Source organism: Ixodes scapularis, unplaced genomic scaffold (assembly GCF_016920785.2).
Source record: "Ixodes scapularis isolate PalLabHiFi unplaced genomic scaffold, ASM1692078v2 PGA_scaffold6__148_contigs__length_123643588, whole genome shotgun sequence".
NCBI classification, from domain to species: domain Eukaryota; kingdom Metazoa; phylum Arthropoda; class Arachnida; order Ixodida; family Ixodidae; genus Ixodes; species Ixodes scapularis.
The window spans coordinates 21,183,098-21,210,878 of NW_024609881.1; the positions used below are offsets into that span (position 1 = coordinate 21,183,098).

At 42.9% G+C, this 27,781-nt stretch overlaps 1 protein-coding gene across 1 annotated transcript; it reads right to left on the reverse strand.

Moving 5' to 3' along the window:
* Positions 1–10,084: 10,084 nt before the first annotated feature.
* LOC115330462 (zinc finger protein OZF-like) lies at positions 10,085–26,397 on the reverse strand. The gene is made up of 3 exons (XM_040219142.3): positions 26,227–26,397; positions 15,790–15,893; positions 10,085–12,780 (listed from the first exon to the last, which is right to left on the reverse strand). Exons 1-3 carry the CDS (start codon positions 26,395–26,397, stop codon positions 11,799–11,801), a joined length of 1,257 nt encoding a protein of 418 aa, XP_040075076.1. The 3' UTR covers positions 10,085–11,798.
* Between the last annotated feature and the right edge of the window lie 1,384 nt (positions 26,398–27,781).

Here is a 27,781-nt window from a genome sequence, read left to right on the forward strand (position 1 = left end):
TTCCGATCCTTGTAGACCATATTGGTTAGGGATGCCGCGAACTTTTTTCGAATCGAAGTTTCGATGATCGAATCAAGCGGTTTGAAAGGTTCGAAAGATTTCGATTTTTCGAATTGTCTATATCGTAAAATTCGACCGAGGTCGAATTTTCGAACTTGTTAAGCTAAGAAGTTCGACGCTTTTCGAACCGTCGAACTTATTACGCTAAAAAATTCGATCTTTTTCTAACTTTCGAACTTCTTGCGCTGCAAGGTTCGATGCTTGTCGAACTTTCGAACTTGACTGACCAAAAAAATCGATGAATTTCGAACTTTCGAACTTATTTATCAAGAAAATTCGAAAAGTTTTGAACTTTTAGGGTAAAAGTTCGACGTTCGTCGAACTTCGAAAGACCGGCGGCCGGTTTCATTTGATTTCAAGGAGTGGGGTACATTCGTAATTTTTTTTTCTCGAACTTTTACACGCGGTGCTGCGTTCCTTACAAAAGACAATGTCATTTATTTCAATGTTCTGGCGTGCTTAGGTTTAAAGAAATAAATCCCCGAAGGGGCGAGGATGGACGACGGGTTTTTGACGATTATCGTTTGTGCCAGATTTGAAGCACGCTGCAGCCGGAGCTATTTATGGTAGATATGTTATACTTTTTTAAGAATGATTTATGTATAGCCTAGGTAAGTGCCGTCTTAAGATGTGATTATTGTTATTCAACGCGAGTTTCGAAGAAATGTCCAAACATGTATCTGCATGCACTAATGACCTAAACTTGATATTTATTTTCGTCTAAGTTGTTTGAGGTATCGCATTTAAATTAGCACCACAGACAGTACATATCATTGCCATCTGCAGAATACAACATAATATATTTATTGTTTTTTCACGTTAAGGAATAAATGAACTCATTGCAGAAGATTTCTAGTAGTGTTCAAGTTCAGCACGTCATTAAAAGAAAACTTTTTTTTTTTTTCGCTTCACGTTCCTGGGACGTGTTTCTTTTAGCCTGTACACATTTTGGTAAAAGAAACTTGTTTCGAAGTTCTGAACCTCTAAATATGCACGAATAGAACACTTCCGACGAATTCTTGATAGTTTTTTTTTTTCTCTCCTGCTTTTTATTCCCGCATTTATTCTTTTTTTTTTCTTTTGTTACTATCGGCACAGGTGTTTAGGTCGAAAAGACAGCTTTGAACTTCCGAACCACTAAGCATGTGACGAGCAGTACCTTCTGACAACGAGCTTCTAACAGTGACCATCTACGCAACCTTTTATGCTGTGAAGAGCGACAGTAGCTATACATATGCATAAATAATTTCAGATTAAAATAAGCTCGACCACGCCCTCTTTCCCCGTATTGTTTTCTTTAACAGTCCGAAATACCTGCAAGGGGGAGAAGGAGGCTGAAGCCCCCCCCCCCCCCACCCCCCCCGCTACCCTCTTTCCCCCCGTTTTTCCTCTTCGGACGCCACTTGTATGGTAGAACGCTCCTCGACTGTCGGCTTTTGTGCTTTTTGCGAGGCGATTCCTCCGTCCCAGAAAATAAACCTCCAGGACAATTATAAACTTCACCGGATCGGATTACTACCAGCGTGCAAGGGGTGGCGAGCTAGTTTGCCAGGTCGCTTCAAGGTTTTTCTGAGCCTCAACCTCCTGCTCGCCCCTGGCCGTTTCGAACTGGATGAGTCTCGTAAAACAGTGTGTTCGTGCAATCACTACTGCGTGATAAAGACCCCCCCCCCCTGGGGGCTGGCGGTCACAATTCTGCACTGGCAAATATTCTAGCACGTCCGGGACACTCGTCGTCTCATTTAATTGCCTTACCAACTTCGCAGAATCTAGATATCACACCCTAACTTTTCTAAACTTGATTTTGTGAAAACAAGTGAGTCGTGAAAACGTTATTTGAAACTGAAACTGTAGAAAAACTTGAAAATCGGACTTCAAACTTTGAAAACTTGGATTAGAAAAAAATTCAAAACCTTCAAAGTTTTTTTTTTTTTTTTGAATGTAGCGTTAAAAGAGAATCGAAACTTTCGAACTTTAAGCCAAAAGAAATTCGAAATCTTCGAATTGTTCGAACCTCATGTCTATAAAAATTCGAAGCGTTCGAAGTTTTCGAATTTTTTTTATAAAGAATTTCGAAATCTTCGAATTTATCGAACCTGAAGTAAAAATATATTCGAAATATTCGAATTCGAAATTTTAGAAACCGTGAAAGCTTCGAAATTTTCGAATTCGAAACTCCGCTGTGGACAAAAGTTGCGAATTTTTCGAAATCGAACCTAGGTCGGTACGAAAATATCGAAATTTTTCGAAATCGAACCTTAGTTCGCTTCGCAAATATCGAAATCTTTCGAAATAGAACCTAGGGTGGTTCGCGACATCCTTAATATTGGTCCAGATCTTGTGGGACCACTTTGTCCGATACATCTGACTTGGGGGTCTCTCATATCTTGTCTTTGCCTCGGTCTCCTTGGCTCCGATGCGCAACCAGCCAAGGTATCCTTGGGCTGCTCCATCGGGGCTGTTGGACGGAGCTCTGGGGGCCATTCCTCTCGCCTCTCGCTATCTTATCTTTGGAAAATTGTGTGTGACCCATTGCAAGTCACCCTGCTTTAGAAGATGCCTGGAACAACTGCCGCCTCACACAGGCTTCTCAGCACTTCAAAATGGTTGAAGGCCCAAATAGACTTGCTTGCAAGGATTCATTTTCCCTTGATTGCTCTTTTGCGGAGCTGTTCTTCGTGTTGTGCTAGACAATTTGGCCCGCCGACACTTGAAGGCTTGCGCTGATGAGGCTTCAAAACCAAAACTTATGTATCATGACCGTGGCCGCTACTACCCAACCTTGTTGTCACACAACTTTTCGATTTAATTTGCTTATTTACTCCCATCATACATATGGGTAACAGAGACAGAAAAAAGCTGCAGAAGTGCAGCTTACAGTAGAAGTCGCTGTAAAATTGCCAGTAAACACACAAAAATGACACTGATACAATTTTCTTGTAGAATATCACCTCTTAGTAGTAACTGTGTCAATATGAATTATATGCTGCATATTTAAAAGAAAAAAGGTATTTTTTTGCCAGCCAAAATTAAACTTTTAAGTCAGGCAACAATTTGTTTCATCACTCTCCTGCATCACTCCCTGCACCACAGGGACTGATTTAGGGGAGGAAAATGCAGAACACTTGACATGTATATCAGCAGATGTTAGGGAAATCTGCGCTAACAAAAAAATTATCTTGGGGGACATGAATGCGTATTTGGAAGACTTTGATGGACATACGGATACAACAGGGAGGATGTTAGTGGAGTTTTGCAAAGCTCTTGAATCTGGTATTGGTTAACGCTCAGGTGAAATGTGATGAAAAATGTGATGGAAAAATAACATGGAAAAGAAAGAACTCGCACTAGACTATTTACTTTTAATGTCGCGTAAGATATACAACAGATTAGGAGGTATGGAAATAGACGAGGAAGGCACAAAAAGTCTGGGGAGCGACCATAAGAGGATCAAGATCAGATTTAGCACAGTAAAACCAGAAATGCAAAATAAAAAAAAAAAGAAGGTAGGAATAACTTAAATGATAAACAATTACAGGAGGTATCCAAGCAAATCGAGAACATAGTATCCAAGCAACCGTAAAGACAATGGACATATGAAGACTTAGTGTTTTCAAAAGAGAGAGGATCAAACAAGAAAAAAAACTAAAACGCAAGCTCAAAAGCTGGTGCGATAAAGAGGTTAAGGCACCAATATCGATACGCCAAGTGGCATCTAATGAACACAGATGGGCAAAGAAAAACGGGGCCACACTAGTCAAAGTAGCATCAAAATGGGAGGAATTTCAGTAAAGAAAGCAGGAGGCATCAGCATTAATACAGGCCAAAATTGGGAGGGCAGGGGTCCAGTAGATGATACAGATAAACCAGAAGGATAGGAATGGTGGCAAAAAGGTTTTGGGAACACATCAGTGCACAGGGAAAAAAAGATCGAGGGGTACCAGCAGACATTACCACACAGAAAGGGACAAAGGTAGAGGGGGAAGAGGCAAGAGAATACATTAGACATACACAATCGAAGCAGCATTTTAAAAGTTAAAATCAGATCAGGCCGTGGGGAATGGTAGCGTCTACACAGCACAAGAGGAGGATCATAGTGAAGGAGGGGGAATGATTACTGGGGAATGGGAAAAAGCAGAAGAACTGCGACAGGTCCTGACGGCATACCAATGAGATTGATAAAAGTTCTTGGCGAAAAAAGCAAATTGCGACTAAGGCAGGTGATTGACCAGATGCTTATGGGAGGGGAGGTACCCAGTGGCTGGAAATTGAGTAGGATGAGATTATATAAGGGTAAGGGAGACAAAGACAGTATCAAATCATACCGACCAATCACAGTAACTTCAGTAATATACAAACTAGATATGCAAATTGTAAAAAAAAGAATGGGCAGAGAGAAAGCAGATTCTCGGGGAGCTTCAAAACGGTTTCAGGATGGATAGACGACTGGGTGATAACTTATTTGTAATCGCTCGGTGCATAGAGATAGCAATGACAAGTCAAAGGCCATTATGGGTAGCATTTTTAGACATCAAAGGGGCATATGATAATGTGAATCAGGGAAAACGAACCAACTGAAGGGATATGGACTAGAGGGAACCATGGCCAAGTTTCTAGAACGGGTTTATACAGAGAATAGGGTGGTTACAACATGGGAAGCCGAAACTACAAGACCAGCAGCAATAAAAAGAGGTCTTAGACAGGGTTGCCCATTGTCTCCCCTACTCTTTATGATATACCTCAGTGAGATGGAAAAAAGGTTAGAACAGTGCATCCTGGTTTTGACCTGACTTACATGGAGGAAGGACATGAAGTAAATCAAGTATTGCCAGGGTTAAGTTATGCAGACGACATTGTACTTGTATCAGAAAGTCATGAGACAATACAAGAACTAATTAGGATTTGCGGCAGGCAAGGGGACAGTTTAGGACTAAAATTTAGTAGGGACAAGTCGGGTATAATAGTTTTCAATGATGAGAAGGGGGAACCCCTGGAGATACAGGACACATCGATAGAACACATAGAAAAGTTCAAATATCTGGGAGTATGGTTAAATGAAGGAAGACGGTATATAAAAGAACATGAAGATATTGTAATAAGGAAGGGGAAACGACATTCAGCTATTATGAAACACAGGGCACTATGGAACTATAATATATATATATAAAGTCGTCAGGGGTGTGTGGAAGGGAGTCATGGTGCCAGGACTGTCATTTGGGAATGCGGTATTGTGTATGAGGTCAGAAATTCAGGCAGGTTTAGAGATACAGCAAAGGAGTGTGGGTAGGTTGGCATTGGGGGCACATGGGAATACACCAAATGAGGGAGTACAGGGGGATATGGGTTGGGCATCTTCCGAGAGTAGAGAAGCGATCAGTAAAGTAAAATTTGAACCACTAGCTGAAATTGATGATACACGGTGGGCAGCGAAAGTGTACAAGTATCTATATATGAAAAGTCTAAACACTAAGTGGACAAACCAAACCCGCAAGCTGAGATCTAAATACATTCAACGAGATGGCGCTGATCAGAGTATATCAGTAGAAAAGGGAGTAAAGGAAACAGAGAGGAAATTGTGGGAAGAGAGAATGCAGGGGAAATCAGCTTTAACAATACACAGGGCACAAAAACAAGAAATAAAGGAACAGTTTTATGATAATTCATTGGGGAGCTCCTCACTGTTTGAAGCCAGAACGGCGGTGCTAAGAACGAAAACATATAGGGCTGAATTCAAGAAAATTGACACTCTATGCAACATATGCAACCACGAAAGGGAAACTATAGAGCACATAATTTTAAGGTGCATGGGCTTCGTCCCACCCTCTTGGGGACGGGGGGATGACTGTATGGATTTGGAGGAAGCACTGGGATTTATAGACATGAATGGACGAATTGATAGGGAAAGAATTGCGGTAACTAAGAGGAGATTGGAAGATTGGTGGAAAGGACCTAGGGAGAAGTAAAAAAAAAATACACATGAAAATAAGCAATGGAATCACTTTAAAAAAGCGGGGGATGGGTTGTGTTATAACAAAATTTATACATATTAAAAAAAAAAGGGGATTTATCAGTATTCAGTAGCACCAAAACCCTTTTGCATCAGGGCGGTCGCTCCCAAAGGAACGTCGCAGTGAAATGTTAGGCTAGGTGGTGCAAGCTGCTGCCCATTACAAAGGGTATAGCCATTACCACCCATCCATCCATCGTTGCCAAATCTTTAGAAAACTTAGGCAACGCTTTGGCTTTGCCAAATCCTAAAATTCGGCGCTTCATCTTTGATTCGGCAAAAGTTTGACCCATCGGGCCTAAGCTCCAATCGGGGAGTCTGGATATCTCAATCATCTGTCTAGAGACCAAGCTAGAGTCCTTTTATAGCCTGCCTATGCCAACATTTGACACTCCGTTATTAAAATATAAAAAAAAAATGCTTTAGTAAAAAAGCAACAGAAAGTTTATTTTTCCCTTCTTGGGGAGCGTCCCCCCCGTCCTTCGGCATGCGGGCCGCTCATTGCCGGCTGGGCGGTCTCCGTCGGGTGATGGCGGAGGCCGCCACACACATACTACCGTTCCGTTGGTGTTAGGTCACTGAACGGAAGCTCGAACTCGCTCGCAAGGGCGGCATTGCCATCCATCATAGAGATCATACCGTCCATTTTCACCAGAGGTCATACATACTAACTCTAGAGGAAAAAGTCCGCCATTTTCCCATGCATTCTGGCTGCCGCAAGCAGCGGAACACGCAGGCAGACCCTCGGGGTCCCACACATTGTTACCAGCTGCTTTCGACTTCACGAAAATAATTATATCATCAGAGCAGTTTCATGAACTTTAATGATCCGCGAACTTACCGGTGGAAAGATATTCGCGTTCCTTTCGAAGCTTTCTTTTTGCATAGCGCGCAGATGTACAGCCTCGTGTCAATGCTAAACTAAACCAGATAACCGTCCTCGTGGGTGGGGCGAGAGCGGGCGCGCCCCAGGAATACGAAACCGAGCAAACACCAGATTTCCGAGATTTCGACAGAAAGGAAGTTAATGCAGCGTAATGAGTGTACTGCTTTTTATAAGCTCTAGAATAGCTCAGAACTTAGTTTACAACGTTAAATTATCACTGTTTATATTGCTGATAGTTTTTAGTCTTCGCGATTACCATCGCAACTGTCGTCCTTGAGCTGGCAACATTGGTTCCTTTCTTTTGTGTTCTGTCGCTCTCTTTTGCGATCTTTCACTCGGGACCCAGGATGTCGGCGTAGGGGATTTGCCACTCCTCCTCACCCACCTTTACCCCCCTGATATTCACAGATTCGACGAAACGACTGCACCACCACGCTGTTATAACTAGGGTGTGCATTTTCCGGTTTTCACCGAAAAACACCGATAAACATCCGTCGGTGAAGAAAATATAAAATCGGTTAAAACCGAAAAACACCGGTGGTTGGATATTTTCGCCCTGGTTGAAACCGAAAAACACCGGTCGTTGCTAGTTTTCGACCTAGCGAAACCCTTTCCCCGTAGAGGTTCGTCAAACGTGTTATTTTGTGGATCCTGCATTCTTCCAGTGTTTATACATGGCTTGCCGGTGGCGTCAGTCCGCCCTCCTTTCTGGGGGTCAAAAGCGTCTAGTGAACGCAGTGGAAGCTAAGCTTTCATACGCCTTTCCCCTATTGTGTCTCCCATGGCCCCTTTTGTGGAAAAATTAACGCAGTGGAGGGTAGGCTCTCACGTGCCTTTTCCTCATTGTGTCTGGCCAAGTGATGTCGGTGCAAGCCATGCATTCAGAGGTTGCTGTGGTTCCTGGAAGACACTGCCAATGTCCGTGTCGTACTGGAGCGCGCATTTTCATAATTGCGGGTTGCGAACCGCAAAGAACGTGCTGCCATGAGGGCAGCACGTTCCTTGCGTGTAGATGCAAGCATGAAAGTATGCTTGCATCTACTATAATAACCAAGTGTGAGAAATAGTTGCTTCCTAGAGAAGAGTGTATGAACTATGTGAATAAAATTGGAAATCTTTGTCTGTGATCAATCGCTTTTTTTTCACCGATAATCACCGATTTTAGCCTCGTCGTGAGACGTTCCACCGAAATACACCGGTGTTTTGAAAATATATAAACACCGAAAAACATCCGCCGATTTTTCTCACGAATAAACACCAGAAAGTACACACCCTAGTTATAACCCACCGCGGTAACCAGAGTCTAGATGTCCTCAATAGTACCAATACCGACTTTCACACTTGACGTCACTCCCTACGTCACCTCCGTTTTCGGAGGCCCAGAAACGAAAATGGAGTGTTCTGTTTCTTTACTTCTTTCATAGGCACAGAAATACGAGTCACAAATGTCTACAAAAAATTGGGCAGCATGCTATGTTCCCAAGAAGCCTAAAAACACCATTTAAAAAAACATCGAATAAAATTGTTTTCATTGTCCCTTTAAAGGGCCCCTGAAAAGAAAAAAAAATTTAACCAGTCTGGTTAAGACACGCATGTCAAAAAATTAATTTTACGTAAAAATAAAATTTTCTTAGAGCAATCTTGACGGCGCGAGACGCGATTTAGTCGGTAGTCACCCCCTTTACACTTGTTTTCTCTCTCGCCACTTCGGGCACGTAGAGGAGAGGTGGAGAGAGTGTATGACCATCTTGTTGAAGGGGAAAGAATGTATCACCATTCCATGATCGTCATGGACTTTGCGTGCAGAATTTGAAATAAATCTCGGGCCGTCAATATTGCCAGACGCCACGAAGCGGCGTTGTTGGGTGGACTAAATGGGTTCACATTTTTGTAATGAGCCGCCGCAGACCGTCACCGCGAAGCGGCGTAAGTGCAGCGCGGCGGATGGGTTAACGCGCGCCCCCATTATTTGCTAAAACGTCGATTCGCTCAAATGTCGCTGTTCACTAAAACGTCATTCGCTCATGTGATATGAACCCCGAGGGCGCGGAACCATAAATGAGGCGTGGTATGAAAAACAATGCAAGACCGAATGAGTGATTAATGGCGGCCGCTTGCACCACCTAGCTCACACGTGCTCAATTACGGTACTCAGTTTAGTTTTGTTATGGTGCCTACGACGCGTCTCCGACTGGTGTGTTTACACCGCATCCAAAAAAGTGTTTCCTCGATTTCCGCTTGATGTCGTCATAGAAGCGTCATGCTCTCGCCGGTCGCGACCCCGGGGGTGTCTCAGCAGCGGTGGTGGATGTAGCACACGCCTGTTCTGCTGCAGGTCGCTCTCCATTGCGACAGCCCACGGAAGCTACAGCAGCCAGAAACTGAAACGCCATTACGAAAGCAACACTTGAGTTCGCTGGTGCTTTTCGCCAGCATTTCTATGACCAACCGCCAGGATCGCGACATGCAACAGCATGACACTCCGGCTTCTGTGACGTCATTTGTTGCCACTTCGGCATCATTTTTGATGTATGGGCGGAATCTAAGCACACCAGTCGGAGACGCGCTCCGGGCAGCATAGTTTTGTTTAGAAAGGCAACCAAAATAGGTCCTTTGGCACAGGCTTGGCACAGATTGCCCATATTTTTGGCAAAATGTAGCAGGGTTAGCCCCTTTGCACGGTTCAGCGCAGCAATCACATCACGGATAATGCGTCTCCCACAAATAAATGTAGCGTTTTTTCATTGCAACAATAAACTGTGCATTGCCGAACGCTCATTCAACGCTCAAGCGTAGCGCTAGCAGTCTGGACCAGATGCCGAAAATTCAGAACTAACCATCATCTCATTTAAAAGTTATAAGGGACTTTCTAAAACTTCAATGGGAAAATGGGGCCCATTTTAGCTCGTCTCAGGTGACAGGCGCCCTTCAGCTTCGAGAACTTTGTTGACGGCAATTTTCCGATAAAAACTTCAGAAATTCGCTTATAACTTTTTAATAAGATAACGGTTAATTCTGAAGCTTCTGCATCTGGTTCAGACCACTAGGATATCATTAGGGTGGAGAAAGAGCGTTCACCTATGCAGAGTTTACATTCGTAATAAAAAAAGTTTTTTTGTGTGGTGGGGGACAGAGCATGAACTTTATTCACCTGAAACAAAAGGAATGGCCACCACAATCCAATCCAAATTTATCTGCTGCAGTATGCACATCCACTCGGCAGTCAATTTCATGGCTACGAAACTGCCACAGTGAGGTCTCAGCATAGCACACGATGGCAAAATAAGAACTTTCCAGAGGGCTGCTCCGCCAACAGAGCAGCTAAGATATGCAATGGCTGGAAAACAACACTGTAACACTGGAAGCTCTAACTGTCTAGCTTTATTTGCGAGGAACACTAATACAGGACTCTGATTACACACTTATCTGCAGAATTTATTTGAGACAAACGAGAGTAAGAAACAAAATCCACAATAAAGATATGCACAAATGCATTACCAAAGGCAAAACTAGGCACACATTGACCAACAGTACACAAGATACAGTGAACCATGCAAAAAAAATGGACACTTTAGTACAAAGAACATTTTCTGGCACACATGACACCTACGGTCCAAAAATGCTGACAAAGATACACAGAAACAACTATCGGCAACAAGAATACGAAGCAACAGAGAATTGTGATAACCTAAATACAAGAGCGATATCTCAACGTAGGTGGCATATAAATACATGACTATGAAGATTCCAGTGCAGGGAAGGAAGCAAAAACACTTCGAATATGATCGAGTTCAAGTCAGTTCAGCGCTCTACCTCGCTCTTCAAACCAGCGTTGAACACGCATTATGGAGCATTAATAATTGACACGCTGTCAATTGTAAACCAGCTTGGTGGTATGGGAATACGACTATACTAGAGGGACAGATTTTCTTGGCCTTTCGGAGAAGAGAGCTCACGAGCAAGTTCCATCAGTGCTTAAAATTAGAAACGGCATAAGTGCCAGTGCCTTTGACTGCACTGCCAAGAAAAGATAACCCCGAGTATAGCAAAGTTCAAATTGGGAGCATGAACCACTGCAGTGCACACACACACTCAAAAATCGGTTCCCAGCCGAGTTGGTTGCTAAAATGGAGAGGCATCCTAGAAGACGTAAAAATAAAAACCTAAAAAATTACTCCACACTAGAGTACCAGATCACAAAAGCAGAAAGAAGACACTATGGGAATTGAAATTCACACACTTCATCTTTTTTAGATAATTAAATTGAAACTTTGGTCACACATTTATTTTCTGCAAGTGCCTATCCTTTATATACAGGAGTAAAAACAAACATATTAGACAACACCTCAAACGAGTTACATTGACTTATTTCAATCTATTGAAAAAGTTAACAATTGTCATTGCACTAACCAACCTCTTGATCACCTCTGAAAAGGAATTGCTCCCTACTCCTCAACACATTTGTGTGATTACAAACAGTAGCATTCAGATGAAAGGCTTGTGAGCAATGCAAGAGTTTAAGAATCCATAAACAATCAATGTGGTAACCATACTGGATATACAACTACCCGTTCTGAGAAGTCGACAGTGCAAAAGCCCACTATCTGCCACCCGATTAATGCACTCGTCCTTAGATTCGTTTACCACTGCTTTGGCACATGCCCCACGAGGCAGAGGCATTAAAAAATGCACAGGAACATCGCTGTCATTTGTAAGGCACTGCATTCCTGCCATTTTAGGGTACTGCATGCATTTTTATATTTCAACTGAAATGGTGCATATCTGCACTGCAGATCAGATCCCTGAGAAAAGGCCTTGGGACACATGTTCCACTTAAATTACTTTTTAACAGTGTGTTAGATTATGGCGTCTCAGATGTGAATTCTGTGAAAATGCTCGGGGGCACAGCTTGCACTTAAATGGCTTTTCACCCGAGTGTGTTCGATTATGGTAGATCAGACTGGAATTCCGAGAAAAGGCTTGGGGGCATAGCTTGCACTTGAATGGCTTTTCACCTGAGTGTGTTCGATTATGGCGGATCAGATCGATTTTCTGAGAAAAGGCTTGGGGGCATAGCTTGCACTTGCATGGCTTTTCACCTGAATGTGTTCGATTATGACAGATCAGACTGGCTTTCTCAGAAAAGACTTGGGGGCACACCTTGCACTTAAATGGCGTTTCAGAAGAGTGTGTTAGACTATGAGTTTTTAAATTAGAATTATTAGCAAAGACTCGGGGGCACAGCTTGCACTTAAATGGCTTTTCGCCCGAGTGTGTTCGATTATGCAAGATCAGAGCACTATTATGAGAAAAGGCATGAGGGCACAACTTGCACTTAAATGGGTTTTCACCAGTGTGTGTTCGATTATGGTAGATCAGATAGCCATTCTGAGAAAAGGCTCGGGGGCAGAGCTTGCACTTAAATGGCTTTTCACCAGAGTGTGTTAGATTATGCCTTCTTAAATGAGAATTCCGAGCAAAGGCTTTTAGGCAAAGCTTGCATTTAAATGGCTTTTCACCAGTGTGTGTTTGGTTATGCCTCTTCAGTCGGGAATTCCTAGCAAAGGCTTGAGGACACAGTTTGCACTTAAACAACTTAATGCTTTCGTGCCTTTGAGTGTTGCTTAGCACTTTGGACCTGGAGTGAGAAGACACGGGAGGATGCTGGCTCTTGGATTGTTCATCACCATGGGCAACCAGGTGGTTCACGATACCATGCTGATCTTTGGTGACATAGGTGCAGGAACAGCACCCAAACCAGATGTCGTCAGTGGCTTTCAATGGGCAGCTGGTCTCTCCCAAAAGTGTAGCTCCCCCTCCTAAAAGGCTTCATGTGTATTAGAACACTAGGAAAGCACAACAAAGATAGCAATGTTTTAGAAATAAGCAGTCATTATTGTAGTTTTGCATTATCTGACTGGTTGAATTTCATTTTGCCCCTTTTACTTCAGTTCCAAGCACTGTCTCATGTTAATTCAACATGGTAAAGTTTATTTAAAACCATAGTTTGCACAAAAATTAAAGAAAACATTCACTTGGCCTTCAGATGTAGTGTGTTGCTCTCTACCAGAATGTTTTCAACAATATGATATACTCAATAACTACCAAATGGACACATCAGATGGGCAAGAACATATATTGCGAGTGACAAATGACAAGGACAAGTGAAAGTTTTTCTGTTTGCACAAATTATAGATTTTTAATAAAACCTTGTGGCATGTTTTGCAAAGAAAAAAAATCAGGAAGCAATGGCTGACTTTCTACTCTGTTCATTGTTTCCCAATGTTATCTTGGTACCTTGCAGAAAGCCCTCTTCCTTTATCTCATCTTCATCTTCCCGTACACAGAAAATCACAATTTACCTTGCCTCACACTCTTTTAACACTGCCATGAACTTACTCTAAACTTCAATCCTAGTACTTGCTTCCCTCCCCGAGAAGCATAATCCATATCACTTTGTACATCTTCATCTGAGCTCTGGGGTCAGCCGAGGACGCGTCCCTGGTGGAGGATCTTCGAATCGGCACGGATTTGTACAAGAAGCACTGCTTTGGGCTATGACCACCTGTAGTCTAGACTAGAGCACTGCACGGGCCAGAATTTCTAGACACGGCCCGGCCCCGGCCCGACAATATTTTTAATTTCTAGGCCCGGGCCCAACCCGAGTCCAAAAAACTTTAAATATATGTGCCCAACCCTGGGCAGAGCCTGAAAACTGGGACCGAGATTTTTTTTACACAATAAATATGCCGACTTAGATATATTTTCGAGATATGGGCGAAATATGCACATAATTTGCGAGTCTTTGAACTCGTGGCATTGAGAATTCATGAGACAAAATAATAGAACTTTTTATTTATGAATTTTTTTAACAGACATTGCACTTTTCGTTGTTCAGTTCAATTCGTTACACAGAGGAATTCCCTTCCTACATGTTTTTTTTTTGTAGAGAAACAATAAATTGTCCAGTGACTCTTTCTTCAGGCAGGTCCACCTTATTTGCATGACTTAGCCCTCCACACTAAGGTTCCGTTCACATCTAGCACTCGCGAGTGCACAGGAAGCGTTTGGATAGAAAGGAGAATTTCGGGAATCCCTTTTCGTGCGTTCTCCAGAAGTCGCAAGGCTCAAACACTTCAGAGCACAAGTAGTCCTTCCTTGCCGTGCAGGTACTCCTCAAATTCGTCAGTAGCTAACTTGTCATCCTCCTCCTCACTCCAGTCTTGAAACAAACCCAGGCACCTTCTTTTCGAAGCGGGATCTTGAACGTCATCGTCAGTTTCATCTGCATCTTGATTCATTGCTTCAGTGACACGGGCAAGTAGCTCTCTGACGTGTGCATAGACTTCAAGGCGCTCGTGCTCGGGCAACATGAGGAGTTGGCAGAACTGAGGCCAGAGAAATGTGGCGGTCTTGTGGAGCAGAGAAATGTTCAGTTTCGTGTCCAGGAAATGACGAGCACGGACATCGATCGTCTCGATTTGCAGTGCCTCTACTGCAGACACTGGAGCATGTTCAAGATGGTTCTTCAAAGCGGAAGCATAAAGCACAACCAGAGGAAGTGTTGGACATTTTTCCTCTTGAGCGCATCACTAGCATCTTTCAAGGGTTGCAGGAACTCGATGAACTCGTTGAGTGTTGTTTTGTTTACGTTTCCCATCACTGAATTGTTCCTTGACTCCAGTAGACCTTCTATCTCCTCGAACTGAGAGCAGACGGACTATAGCATGGATACCTTTCGCGCATGCGGTTGTCACTTTCTCCTTAACGTCCGCGGGTGCGGGAGGTTTAGGGCATTGAGGTGATAAAAAATAGAAATACTTGTGGTGTTCGATGAAACCTTGCACTTGTGACGACTGAGATTAGACGTTTCTGACTTTGAACGAACAACAGCGAACATGTCTTTTGGGGGCCGACGTTCTAGAGTCCCAAGGCTGTAAGAAATTCTTCCCATACAGAGCTCATAAATTTTGTCTTCTCAACAAGTTTGAAGAGCGTATATAAGCTCGCCGATTGTCGATATTGGCGCACCACTTTCCATTGCTGCCATTGGGACAAAGGGTGGCAGTATAGAAAATAAATGATAATATAAGAAAAGTTTCTCTGGAAAAATGGACTTGTCAAGCGTCTGTTTCTTATTGGATGGTTGGTAACATGGGCAGGACATAGGTCGATTCTATTGGACACTTCGAACCCGGAAAGATTCTAGAAGAAAAGACAATCGCAACCTCACTAGTGCATCTTCAAAAGAATTTGTAAAAAAATATATATATCTAGGGTATGTTAGCATGTTTTTGGTGGCATAATAAGGCCCTTGCAGAAAGTATGAGGTCGAGGTCATGCTTTTCTTTTTTTTTTAGTTTGAAAAGCAGAGGAAAAATACAATTATGTTGTACCCTGCGACCGGAGTGCCCTCGTTTTCTTGCCCAAACTCTCCCACTATGCTGGTGGAGTCCATACATTTTCTTTTATCTGCTTGAAGGCTTTATAACTGCAAGACACCTTTTTGTTATCGTGAACAGCACTGTAGTGACTTTGCACTTCGCCTTTTCAGTTTTCAATTAGCCTAAAAGATGAATGAACTAACTTTTTGTTCTCACCAATTTAGAATTTACGGCATATGACTGCCCAGGGACAGACCGGGCCAGCCCAGCCCAAATGCCTTTTTGTTGAAGCCTGAGCCTGGCCCGGGCCCGAGAAAATATGAGCTGCCAGGCCCAAGCTTGGCCCGCATGCCGGGGTCGGGCTTTCAAGCATGCCCGGGCCCGTGCAGTGCTCTGGTCTAGACACAGCCACTTTACTCTCTTCATAAAAAAAGTTGAAATGAAAAACTTACCAAGACTTAAGGACTGGATCGATTCCATTCAAATTGCTGGCTGTGATCAGGTTTGCAAGCAGGCATGGGCGATCACAAAGGAGCCACGGGACCACTTGAGATGACTAGGACCAAATGCAGAGAGCCATCACCGTAATTAAGAACAAAGCAGGCACACCCTCCAAGCACATCAAGTTAGCCAGACAGCTATGAGGATAACACACAAGAGACACACCCCCCCACAATCTTATGATTGAGAAAATGGGATGCTGTGCACCTAGCAATGGGTGCTCGCTTGCATATTTTAACACAATCCGTTTTCTTGCTTTCTGCCACATTGTTATTACAGTAAAATTCCTATCAGTTAAAGGGAAGACTGGCAAAAGATAAAATCTGAGATAACTATGCCAGTGGAATGATTGGCAATCTGCAGCGGCAGTGGCACCTACTTCTCCAAGCTAATCTGTCTTCATGCCATTACAATGTCCCGCTGCAAAACACTGCGTCGGTTCCACCCAGGAACGGGAGCATCGCCACAGAAAGCCAAGCGATTGACAATCACCGACACTGGCATGCCCCTCGCCATAACCAAGCAAGAATATAAGAAAAGGGCATCACGGGACCACTCATCTACAGGCAGTCAGCAGTGGCAGTGGCACCTACTTCTTTGGGCTAATCTGTCTTCATGCTATTACAAGTTGGTGCTCAATCTTTAATCATTTTGATCATTCTATGGTTGTTGCTACTGCCGCTGCTGACATTTCTAGAGCCTTCGAGTGTGCTGTTCTTGAATACTATGTCATTGGATGATGACAATGAGTGCATATCCTGCCATGCGACACTTCCCTAAGACGGTTTGTTTTTAACTTGTGTTGAATGCGAGTTCAGTTATCACTTTGGTGAGTGTTCTGAAACCGAAACAACTAAGGCAAAGACAGCAGTCACCAAAAATCCTTGGGCATGCCCAACTTGCAAAGTAGCTAAAACGAGATGTGGTCAGGCACCGGAAAAATCAAAGCAGAGTAAAGAAATTAAAGATCACAAAGAAGGAAACATGCTGCGGCTCTAAACTCGTCAAACACAAAGTTGGGGCCGAAGTTCACGGAGCACATTGATTGGACTATCACGACCATGACTTCGCGCTTTTTTCGCCGGCGTCCAATCGGCGCGCTCCGCGAACTTTCGGCTCCAACTTTGTGTTTGACGAGTTTAGGGCCCCTGGTGGAAATAAACAAGAAACTTGCTGCACCTATGGAAATGAAGAGTGCTGTAGAGAACATTAAAAAAAAGTTCAGAACGTGTCAGACAAGTGTGATGGGCTACTTGCTGAGATGCGCAGTCAAAGACAAGAAATAACGGACCTTAAAGAAAGCATACAAAAAGTAGAAAACACTGATAATGAAGAAACAAAAACAGCTCAAGCGAAAAATTAATGGCCTCAAACAATACAGCAGGCTGCAATACCTTGAAATTCATGGCCTACAATATTCGGTGAATGAGACCTTACAGCAGAAGCTGAACGACCTAGCCTTAGAGCTTGACCTACCGCCACTAACTGAACAAGAACTGAAAGAACCACACAGGTTGCCAACAAAGCCCAAAAAAACACCGGCTGTGTTGATCTATTTTTCTACACGAGCAACAAGAGACCGTTGGCTCCAGAAAAAAAAAGACAGCTTCGGGGAAACAGGCCTCAATTTTATAAAAATCTGACGGCACACAACAAAAAGCTACTCTGACTGGCAAGACGGAGGCAAAAAGAAAAGAGCTATAAGTACACATGGCAAAAGAAGGATGGATATATGTAAGAGAGAAGATTGATGATAGTGCTATCAGGGCCAACAGCGAAGATGAACTGACAAAAATATGTTGAAGATTGAAAACTTTTTTTTTCTTTTATTTCTATCTTTTTCCTTTATTTTGAACTTTCTAACTAATGGAAAAGTCATCCACTGATTGCTGTTATTAATTACAATGGTGATACTTTTAATATACTTATGAGAAATAATGCACTAGAAAACAAGCAAAAAATGTCCTTATTTCATCTGAATGCAAGAAGCCTTAGAAATTAAAATGACAAAATTGAACTGTTCATGAATATGCTGAATCATAACTTTGATATTTTGGTATTTACGGAAACGTGGTTTACTGGCATTGGCGATACTGTTAGCTTCAACAAATATACCTGTGAGAAAATTCATTGTGAAAACCGGAAAGGAGGTGGTGTGTCGCTATATTTTCGTGATGGCCTAACATATGAAATTGTTCCTGAGCTCACGCGTGTTAACTATGATTATGAATTGTTTGTTTCCAAATGCAGTAAAATGGTTGTGGTTGCAATATACAGACCACCGTGTGGATCATTGCGGGTTTTTCTGGATTTTATTACACATTTAGTAGATTATATTACAGCTGTTAACTTGAAAATTGTCAAAGCAGGCAACTTGAACATAGATCCGATATCTGAAGACCCTTCGAATGTTGAGCTTCTTGAAATAATCCAGTCTTCCAGTTGTGAAAACTTGATTAATTTGCCTACTAGGATAACATGACATACAGAAATGTTAATTGATATTTGTATAACCAACTGCCAAACTGATGACGCATATGCGGGTGTATTTTCAGTTGACTTAAAGGGGGACCAGCAGAAGTATTCTTCCGCCTGGCGGAAAGTCCTCCTCGCCCTCTTTCTTTCTTGTATTGTAGCACGGTGAGGCGAGGGGAAAGGTCCCCTTTTGCGCCGACTTCTTCTGAGAGGATAAGCCGAGAAAATCCCCTTTCTGAGCGACGGGCGATGGGTGCGGCAGCAGCGACCTCGTGACTTACAGGTATCTTCAGCTACTATCGCGTAATCCGCCCTATTTTTTGGCTCTCGCCAAGCCTAGCCCCTCGGGTGTAGGTTTTACGGAGCTGCAAAACTACGCCCTCGCAGTCACCAATTTGAGCTCTCGAAGTTCTTTGGTTTAGCCCGTGGCAAAGTAAACGCATACTTGGGAGCTGCGATGCATCCCCGCACCCATTGAAGGAATGTTTCATAGATATTCTCGGTTGATCAAGGAGCTCAACACACATGCGCCAGATGTGGTGACTTGAATACAAAAGGATGACCTACATCTTCACAAAACATTCCATCTTCAAAAAAAAAAAAAAAAACACAGCTTATTACGCTCAAACCCGCCTCAAATTGGGGTCAATGAAAAAGAAAACGATGTACCAGGCGCGGGCATCTTGTAAAAGGTATGTTTTCTAGCAGCGAGCACAAATTATTGAAGAACTTTAGCAGATTATGTTTCCAGGCCACGCTATATTTAGCGGGCGCTCGCGCTGCCACTTCAATGCGTTCTCCGAAGCGCGTGCCTGAAGTGGCAGCAAGCCTTTGAAAACGATTTACTAAAATGCCCTGTTGTGTGCCTAACTCACAGAACATGATGGCCAGCAAAATGTATGAAATTCATATTTACACACTCCCAACCTCAGGTGAGAAGGCATCAAGGGTGGATTCAATATTGGAAAGTTTTAGTGGGTCGCTTTGAGCCACTTCGATAATCGTACGGTCCTACCCCACAACGAAATGTAAGCTGGACTCGCTATTTACAATCTTTATCGAGTACGGCTATGGAGCGGAAAAGACAATATTAAACCCCTTTTTGGTGAGTCTAGCGTGTCGAGTTATGGTTCAACGTTGCTTGTATTGATACCATAGTACGGGCCCGCCACTTCTAAGTATTTGTGGTGTCTCAAAGAAACCAAAGCAAATGCAGACACTTGTTTTTAATGTGACACATAATTGTATTTAACATTTGTGAAAAACATTTAGGTACCCTACGCAATAGGCGTAGACTACGGGGGGGGGGGGGGGGGGGGGCACCGGGGCTTGTGCTTCCCCCAGCGAGATTCGGCGGGGGGGGGGGGGGGGCAGAAGGCCCCCCCCTTCCCAGGTTTGGGCCATGATCCTGACCGAAATGCTGTTTACGCGCCGGGTAACGAGCTTCTAGTAGTGGCATGTAAACAAAATAACGCCCACGTTTTCTTTATTGAAAAAATACAGGGGAAATAGAATCCCAGCGTGCTAAAACGTTAGCTACAATCTCCAGTTCTGGCGAGAAGCTTTTTGCGCAGCACTCCCCCCCCCGGTAAAAGGGAAAGTCTACGCCGCTGCCCTACGCCACGCAGTTAGCACGAACAAACTATCGCCGGTGTTTCCCACTTTTTTTTCTTGTTAGAAGTGAACGATGTTTAGGAAACTGCTAATGCGAGTATCCCACCTAAGCTGTAGATTTTAGTGCGAGCCAATACATTGCTGGGGAAAATAGCAAAAAGCACCGATGTCGTGTTTGTGCTAACAGTGTCGCGTAATGAACGCATACCGCTGCACAATCAACGCTAACGGAGTGAATCAATAAATTTAGTGGCCCCCCAAAAAGTGGTGTTATTTGGTTTTGTTTTTATGGTTGAAAAGTTGTTATTTTTATACAAGCGGTTCCGTAAAGAGTGCTTCCATTGGGCGCCAAATTACGAGGCATCACTTCGTTCTTATACATTGAATTCTGCATGGCCCTTGCGTAAAAATGTCAATATTGCATTCGTGCTAGCTGTTTCACGCACAGCAAGAAGACCAGTTCATTGCTCGAACATTTAAAGAAGGCCTTTCTTACGCAAAATAGACATTTTGCGAGTACACTCTATTACTGGTGGTTCATAAAATAATCTACGTTGTTTATTTGGAGGAAAGAAAGTGATGGTGAGGGGAGGGGGAATTGAATACAAAAGACAACTCTAGGGAACCTCAAACTTTATAAATATTTCTCACAACCTATAATCCTGAGTTAATTAAATCACTTTTGCTTTGTCTTTTTCAGAACTAGTTAAAAGTCGCGCTAAAGGCCAAGATGAGCGAAAAGTTAGATGCCCCTGTTTAAGATAGAACTGAAAAAGTATATGAGTGTAACCGTAGCAATCTCCGGCCAAACCTGAACCTCACTTTTTCTGAAACCGCGGAGATGACTGCTTTTGGCGACCTGATAAAGCAAGCCAAAGCCGTTAATAAGTGGGACTAGTTGTCAGCTGTGATAATCAAGGCGCTGCGACGAGTTTTTGGAAATTTTAATCTATTAAAATGACTTGTGTAATAAATCCATTGCCATATTATGCTTGCGCTGATCTTGTAGCGGTATGAGTGCATTACGTGGCACTGTTAGCCCGAACGCGACATCGGCGCTTTTTACTATTTCTGCCAGCAACATGTATTGTCTAGCACTGAGCTCTGCCACTTAGGTTGGATAGTCGCATAAGAGTTTTCTAAACATCATTCACTTCTAAGAAAACAAAATGAGAAAGACCGGCGATAGTTTGTCCGTGCTAACTGTGAGGCAGTATACCTAAAATGTGTTGGCAATGACAAATTACAAACGCCTTTTATGTTAAAAAAATCGGCTACATTTAATTTATTTTTTATTTTTAATGCTTTATAAATACTTTAAAAGGGCAGCACGTTCTATAGCACCGATTTAAGCAACGTTAAACTATAACACGACACGCTTCGATAGACGCACTCGATACAAAATGCTCACAGAAAGGTTATAGCTTATATATTGTTGTAGGGTATGGTTATCCAAGAGCTAAAGACGATCCACTAAAACTTTTTAGTATCGACACACACCATTGCTACCCTCTCACCTCATGTGGTTGTTGGGATGCGTAAATATAAAAACAGACCTTCTACAAGATGCCCGTGCTTGCTACATCGTTTTCTTTTCCATTGATCCCAATTTGAGTCAGGTTTGAGGTGATAAGCCATTTTTTTGAAGATGGAACGTTTTGTGAAGATGTAAGTCATCCTTACATATTCAGGTCACCACATTTGGCGCATGTGTGTTGAGCTCCTCGATCAACCGAGAATATCTATGAAACGTTCCTTCAATGGGTGCGGGGATGCATCGCAGCTCCCAGGTATGCGTTTACTCTGCCACGGGCTAAATTAAAGAACTTTGAGAGCTCAAATTAGGTGACTGCGAGGGTGCAGCCTTGCAGTTCCGTAAAACCTACACCAGAGTGGCTAGGCTTGGTGAGGGCCAAAAAATAGGGCGGGTTATGCGATAGGAGCTGAAGATACCTGTAAGTCACGAGGTCGCTGCTGCTGCACCCATCGCCCGTCGTTCAGAAAGGGGATTTTCTCGGATTATCCTCTCAGAAGAAGCCGGCGCAAAAGCAGACCTTTCCCCTCGCCTCGCCGTGCTACAATACAAGAGAGAAAGAGGGCGAGGAGGTTTTTTCCGCCAGGCGGAAGAATATTTCTGCTGGTCCCCCTTTAAGTGACCATTTTCCTATATTCTGTTTTATACACTAAGACTACTCAGGAGAAAAGAGATCAAACTCGCATGAGAACAGAACATATCACGACACGAGTAACCAAAATACTAAGCAATTTTACGCTCTTGTTTCTAAGATAACTGGGACAACGTTTTATCCGAACTGAACCCTGATAAAGCATATGACAACTTTGTAGTAAAGATAAGACTACATTATGATGCAGCGTTCCCTGCAGTTCATTACAAGAAGCACAGTAAATCCAAGAAACCATGGATTATCACACATTTATACAAGAGCATAACAAAAAGAAAGAGGCTCTTCGATAAGTTTATAAAAACTAAAGACATTGAAGTCCTAGCCGAGTACAGAAAAGTGTGCAATAAAGTAGCTAAAAGAAAAAGAAAGCAAAAATCAGGTATCACACAAATAAATTTTTATCTGTCCCAAATAGCCTTGAGAAAGTATGGAGTATAGCTAAAGACCTATTATTGTCAGTTCCCAAAGTCATTCCAAACGAACTCACAACTGAAGGTCACACCTATTCGCACGAGTCATTGGCTGAGAAGCTTAATTCTCATTTTTTGACTGCCGGCGCTAGTGCTCCTTCAATAACTCACAGTGATCTCTATGAAAGTTTTATTAATATGAATCAAACTAACTCTATTTATATGGCACCCACCAGTGACAGCAAGATCAAAAACATAATTATCTCATTAAAAAACAGCGTTGGGCTTTGACAACCTAACTGTAGCCCCCCCATCAAAGCAATAAATGACCTGATATGTTCCCCTTTTGCGCATATATGTAATATGATCCTTGAAACAGGCATATTTCCTCATAAAATGCAAAAGAGCTAGGGTATGTTTCATACATAAAGGAGGTGCACTAAGTAATCTATATAACAATTGGCCAACTTCGATACTGCCATTATTTTCAAAGGCCGCTGAGAAAAAGATAAACCATAGATTTTCTAACTATTTATCTGACAAAAACATCATAGCGCCTTGCCAATATGGATTTCAGAAAGAAAAAGCCACAAAATCGGCTCTGTTGAACATAAAGGAAAAAATAATCAGTAATTTAGTCTCGCCTTTACACACTCGGTATATCTTTAGACTTTCGCAAAGCGTTCAATTCTATAAAGCATGACATTCTTACAGGATAATTATCACGGTATGGAGTAGGGGGAATAGCTCTTGACCTTATCAAAAACTATTTATTCGATAGAACTCAATTTACTGTCCTGAATGGTTTTAGATCGCAGATTTCCCACATACAGTACGGTGTCCCACAAGGTTCCATCCTTGGGCCTTTGTTATTCCTAATATATATAAATGATATTGTTAACTTGCCACTTACTCCCTATATTATATTGTATGCTGATGATACTAATGTTTCTTTTCCAGAGATAATCTGCAAGAGCTTGAAGAAACTGCAAATAGCTGGCTTAATGAACTATCTGTATGGTTAGAGTGTAATCAGCTTGAATTAAACACAAAGAAAACAAAATATGTAATATTTATATCAAAGAACAAACCGTTGCAGTATAAACCACTTATTCACTTTCTAAATTCAACATTAGAGTCTACTATGGCACATAAATTTCTTGGAGTATGGTTTGAGGAAGTTTTAAGTTGGACAAATTATGTAAAGAACCTAAGATGTAACATCTCACGTTCAATTGGAATGCTGCGCAAACTAAGGGCATTACTACCAAACTGGCTCAAACTACAACTGTGCGGACGCTTTGAGCTGTCCCAGCCAATCCTGCTCTGTGGACGTAGCCCGTAATACGCTTTCCGCGCGTCATTCTGCCCGCTCTTCAAGGTCATGTGATATTTGCACGGCCTTGGATAGGCCCTGATGGCTCGTAGCACCCGCTGAAAGCAGCCGAAGCACACCAGCGATAGGGCCATTGCGAAAAACCCCAAAGCTGCCTTTGTACAAATTTTGAGTGACGGGTTAATCTTCTATAATCTTGTAAGGAACAATAGCGGCTTCTCGGACACACAAAAGAGGAGTCTCGCGGGTCGTGGCCGGAGGCAAGACAGGTATTGTCACTACCTGTCAAGGTTCCTAGACGGGCATTACAAACGAGGCGTCAGCGACATCCCCCAAGTGCTCTTTGCTAATCGTTTAATTTGTTTTAAAATTCCTTTTTGTGTCTTTTTCAACGAGAGATTGGCGTGTCTGATGTGATAATGCTCCCTGTACACGAATAGACCAAGAAATAAGCGCCGAAATTTCATCGTAGTATCTCTTTAAAGGGACACTACAACGAAATTTTGGCGCTTATTTTTTGGTCTCTATGGCTCAAAATACAAATGTGTGATTGTCATTTACGGATATTGTGGATCATATTCAACCTATTTTTCAATGCGACGGGTATATTTCAAATTTCGTTGAAGTATCCCTTTAAAGCATGTGTGAAACGTGAAAATGAGTAAGTTTCCACTCGTTCGGCAGGTGGAAGGCTGGCGATGCAAAAACACTGATGATGATGTTACCATCGGCATTTTCACATTACCAGCCTCCCTCCTGCTTCATGAGTGAGAACTTTAGCGCATCCCCACGCTTCGCACATGCTTAGTCTTTCTGTAACTGACTAATATGAGTTTGGAATGACGCTCAGCAAGTTTCTAGTCAGGACCATTTGTTCATTTTCTCTAATTCGTGGTCCTTTTCTGCAATCTTTTGACGTCCCCTGTGGTTGGCAGTTTGTTCCCAAAAAGAGTTTATTTCTCGAACACCCTAATAGTAGGAACTTTTAAAAGCCTTTGCAGAAACAGCTGATATAGCTGCAATTAAGTGACGTCAACTTTGGACGATGCTGCCTCCGCATCACTGCACCTGGTCTTACGCAAGCAGGGGAGAAGGCAGATGTTGCAGTTCCCGAACGTACGGTCTAACAATTGATAGATGAGAGTTAAACAGCTACGAAGTTGAAATGCAAACTGCACAGATCCTCATAGTTGCAGCTAGTTATCGTGGCCTTACACATGGCTTGGACTAGACATTCTAGATTGGCTCCCCTAAGGGGAGCCAGAGTTGGTTGTTCGTTTTCCATTGGAACACGGCCACTCGTCACAATCTAACTTGTCACCGGAAAACTTGTTATAACTGGTGACAGCGGCCTTCTCGATCTAGGTCATCTTGTCATAGGCACACTTGGCACAAGTGGCCGCTTGTCACCGGAAGACTGATTGCACTCATCTTTGTTTTGGAAGGAGCAGGATCAACCTTGCTTTACACAAAATAATCGCAATGCTCGAAATTACTGCTACCATGTTTGTACTAACAAATGGAATTTCAATTGGACCTAGAAATACGCTCAGGACACTCGTCTTTGGTAAGACTACATTCATTAGAGTGCAGAACTAATTAACACTCAACATATGGGACTTTGATGCTATCATACAAAAATTGTTTGTGCCATTGTACCAAGACATTTTGTACACAGCTAGCAAAAATGCAGTTCTAGAATTCCTTCAGTATGTAGGGATAAAAACTACTGCAAAGCAATAAATAATGCTTTATGAGTTTGTTAGTACTGTCTAAAATGAGCATTAAAAAAAAAAGAAAAAAAAAAGGGTAAGATATACTTTTTTTTTTTTTTTTTTTTTTTTTTTTTAGGGCTGGAGAGTGAAAGTGTGATCTTCGTTTACTTGTCATGTTTCCACTCTCTCATCTCTTTTTTGTCCGTCTTCCTTTTTTCAATTAGGGAGAATTGAGGGGCTTTCTGCATCAAATCCTACTTGATGCCGGACGTTTCTTCACATTTAAAATCGTTTCTGCAATCAGTAAACTTTGGACTGTAGCCAAAAAAGAAAAGGTCCAGTTAATCATCAGACATATTTGTACAACCTGCACAAGATTTCTTTTTTTTTTTATGATTTTTATAGTTTATGAATATCCCTGATCGAGAGCCGCTACTCTAGCTTGGATGAAAAGGAACAATATTCGCGACTGGGCCTAGGGACAGAACCGCCTGGAGCTGGACGGAACTCTACTGCGTCCGCTTTCATGCGGTTTTCCTCGTCGCGCGACTGACCGAGCGAGAGCGAAGCGGGTCGCCAGCCGTCCCTCCAGCGATCCCTTTGACCCGCGCGAAACTGCCCCGATCTCCTCTTAATTGAGATCGGCACTTACCGCTTGCTTGCACAGAGTCAAACCCAGTCCATTCGTATCGGCGCCTTCTTGTGCTCCTTGAAGTGCTTGAAATTCATCACAGTAAAAAGATCCCAACCAACGGAGCTGTCCAAAGACAGCGACCGGAAAAAAGCGCCCGAAATTGCAACAATGATTCGGCAGTGAATACATTTACAAATATTTCCCAATTTTGGCATTTTATTTTGTTAACTAATTTGTAAACTTTATTTTGAATAGTTTCAATTTAATATAGTATCAGGTAGTTTTTTTTTTTCTTTTTCTTTTTCAGTCTTAATTTAATTTCTTTCAAAACGGCGTTTATTTTGGTTATCTCCCACCTAAAGAGATGGTTCGCGGAGACTTTATTTGTTTGACATACTTGTATGGTGGCTAATACTTGTCCGATATAGACACTTCCAAATGTCCAGTTAAAGACGGGGTCTTTCATACACCGTACAGACGAGTTCCTGAAGATTGGACAAGATCCATCACATCTGCAGTTTCTGTTGTTTAGTGATGAGGCGACATTTCATCTGGACGGGTAGCATCCGCACTGGACGCTCGAGAAAGCTTTGCAGTCCCCAAAGGTAACAGTCTGGTGCGGAATCTAATGAGAGGGCGTCGTTAGCCCCTTTTTCTTCAATGACAAAGTAACATGGAAGCACCTACCTGAAGATGATGCAGGATGAGTTCCTTCCCGAGTTGGAAGCATACACATGCAGCGGAACGTATGCATCTTTATGTATGATGGTGCGTTACCCAACTAGTCGAACACCTTTCCAGGACGCTGGATGGGTCGGGGATCGCCGAACGTGCCGTGGGCGCGCCCCGATCGCCAGACCTCACAATATGCGACTTTTTCCTTTGGGGGTTTGTGAAGTCCCAGGTCTGCAAGGGCCGCATCCCCACACTCGACGAAGCAGCGCATCGAGGCCGGCAGCGTTCGCTCTCATCATGGACGAAATGCAAGCTGGTGCATTCGGAGAGTACGTGACCAGGGCTTGGCCTCTGCATTTGCCGCCTAGGAGGCCACGTCGAAACCCTGGTTCCAACCGAATTAGAGCCGTATTGCCCTGCCTAGAACTGACCTGACAACAGTCTACGGAACAACATACATTTTCCCGTCAAGTGTACGGTTTATTTATTTTATTACCCTGATAAAAACCCATTTTAGGGCTGCCAAATGCTGTCGTCACGGGGCCTGGCCACTCTTGACGCGCCTGCTCTCCCGCGTCTTTGAATGCCCATGCAAATTAGATTGTATGTGCCCTCTTCTTTCCTCAGATATCGCTCGCTTTATTACAGTCCGGTGTCGCACACAATGTTACACCTAGTCACAACAACAAAGATGCAGAGCCAGCTGGTGAAGCAACGAAACATCTTTATGCACAATAAACAAAATCATTATACAAATAAACAACTTAACGAGCTAAACCTCAGTTTAAAAAACAGTCCACTAACAATCTGGATTTGTACCCAAACGGAGCGGAGCACGTGAGAAGCGGTGCTGTGCCGCAAACCACAAGACCGAAACCGAAACCAACCAAAAACCCTT

Bases quoted from the DNA above. Each gene is read 5' to 3' on its own strand.
- LOC115330462 (XM_040219142.3), bottom strand. From the start codon at position 26,397: ATGTATTCACTGCCGAATCATTGTTGCAATTTCGGGCGCTTTTTTCCG. The intron at 15,894-26,226 runs GTAAGTGCCGAT...ATTTGGTCCTAG, and splicing joins TGACTCTGTGCAAGCAAGCG to TCATCTCAAGTGGTCCCGTG. The intron at 12,781-15,789 runs GTAAGTTTTTCA...ATACACATGAAG, and splicing joins GATCCAGTCCTTAAGTCTTG to CCTTTTAGGAGGGGGAGCTA.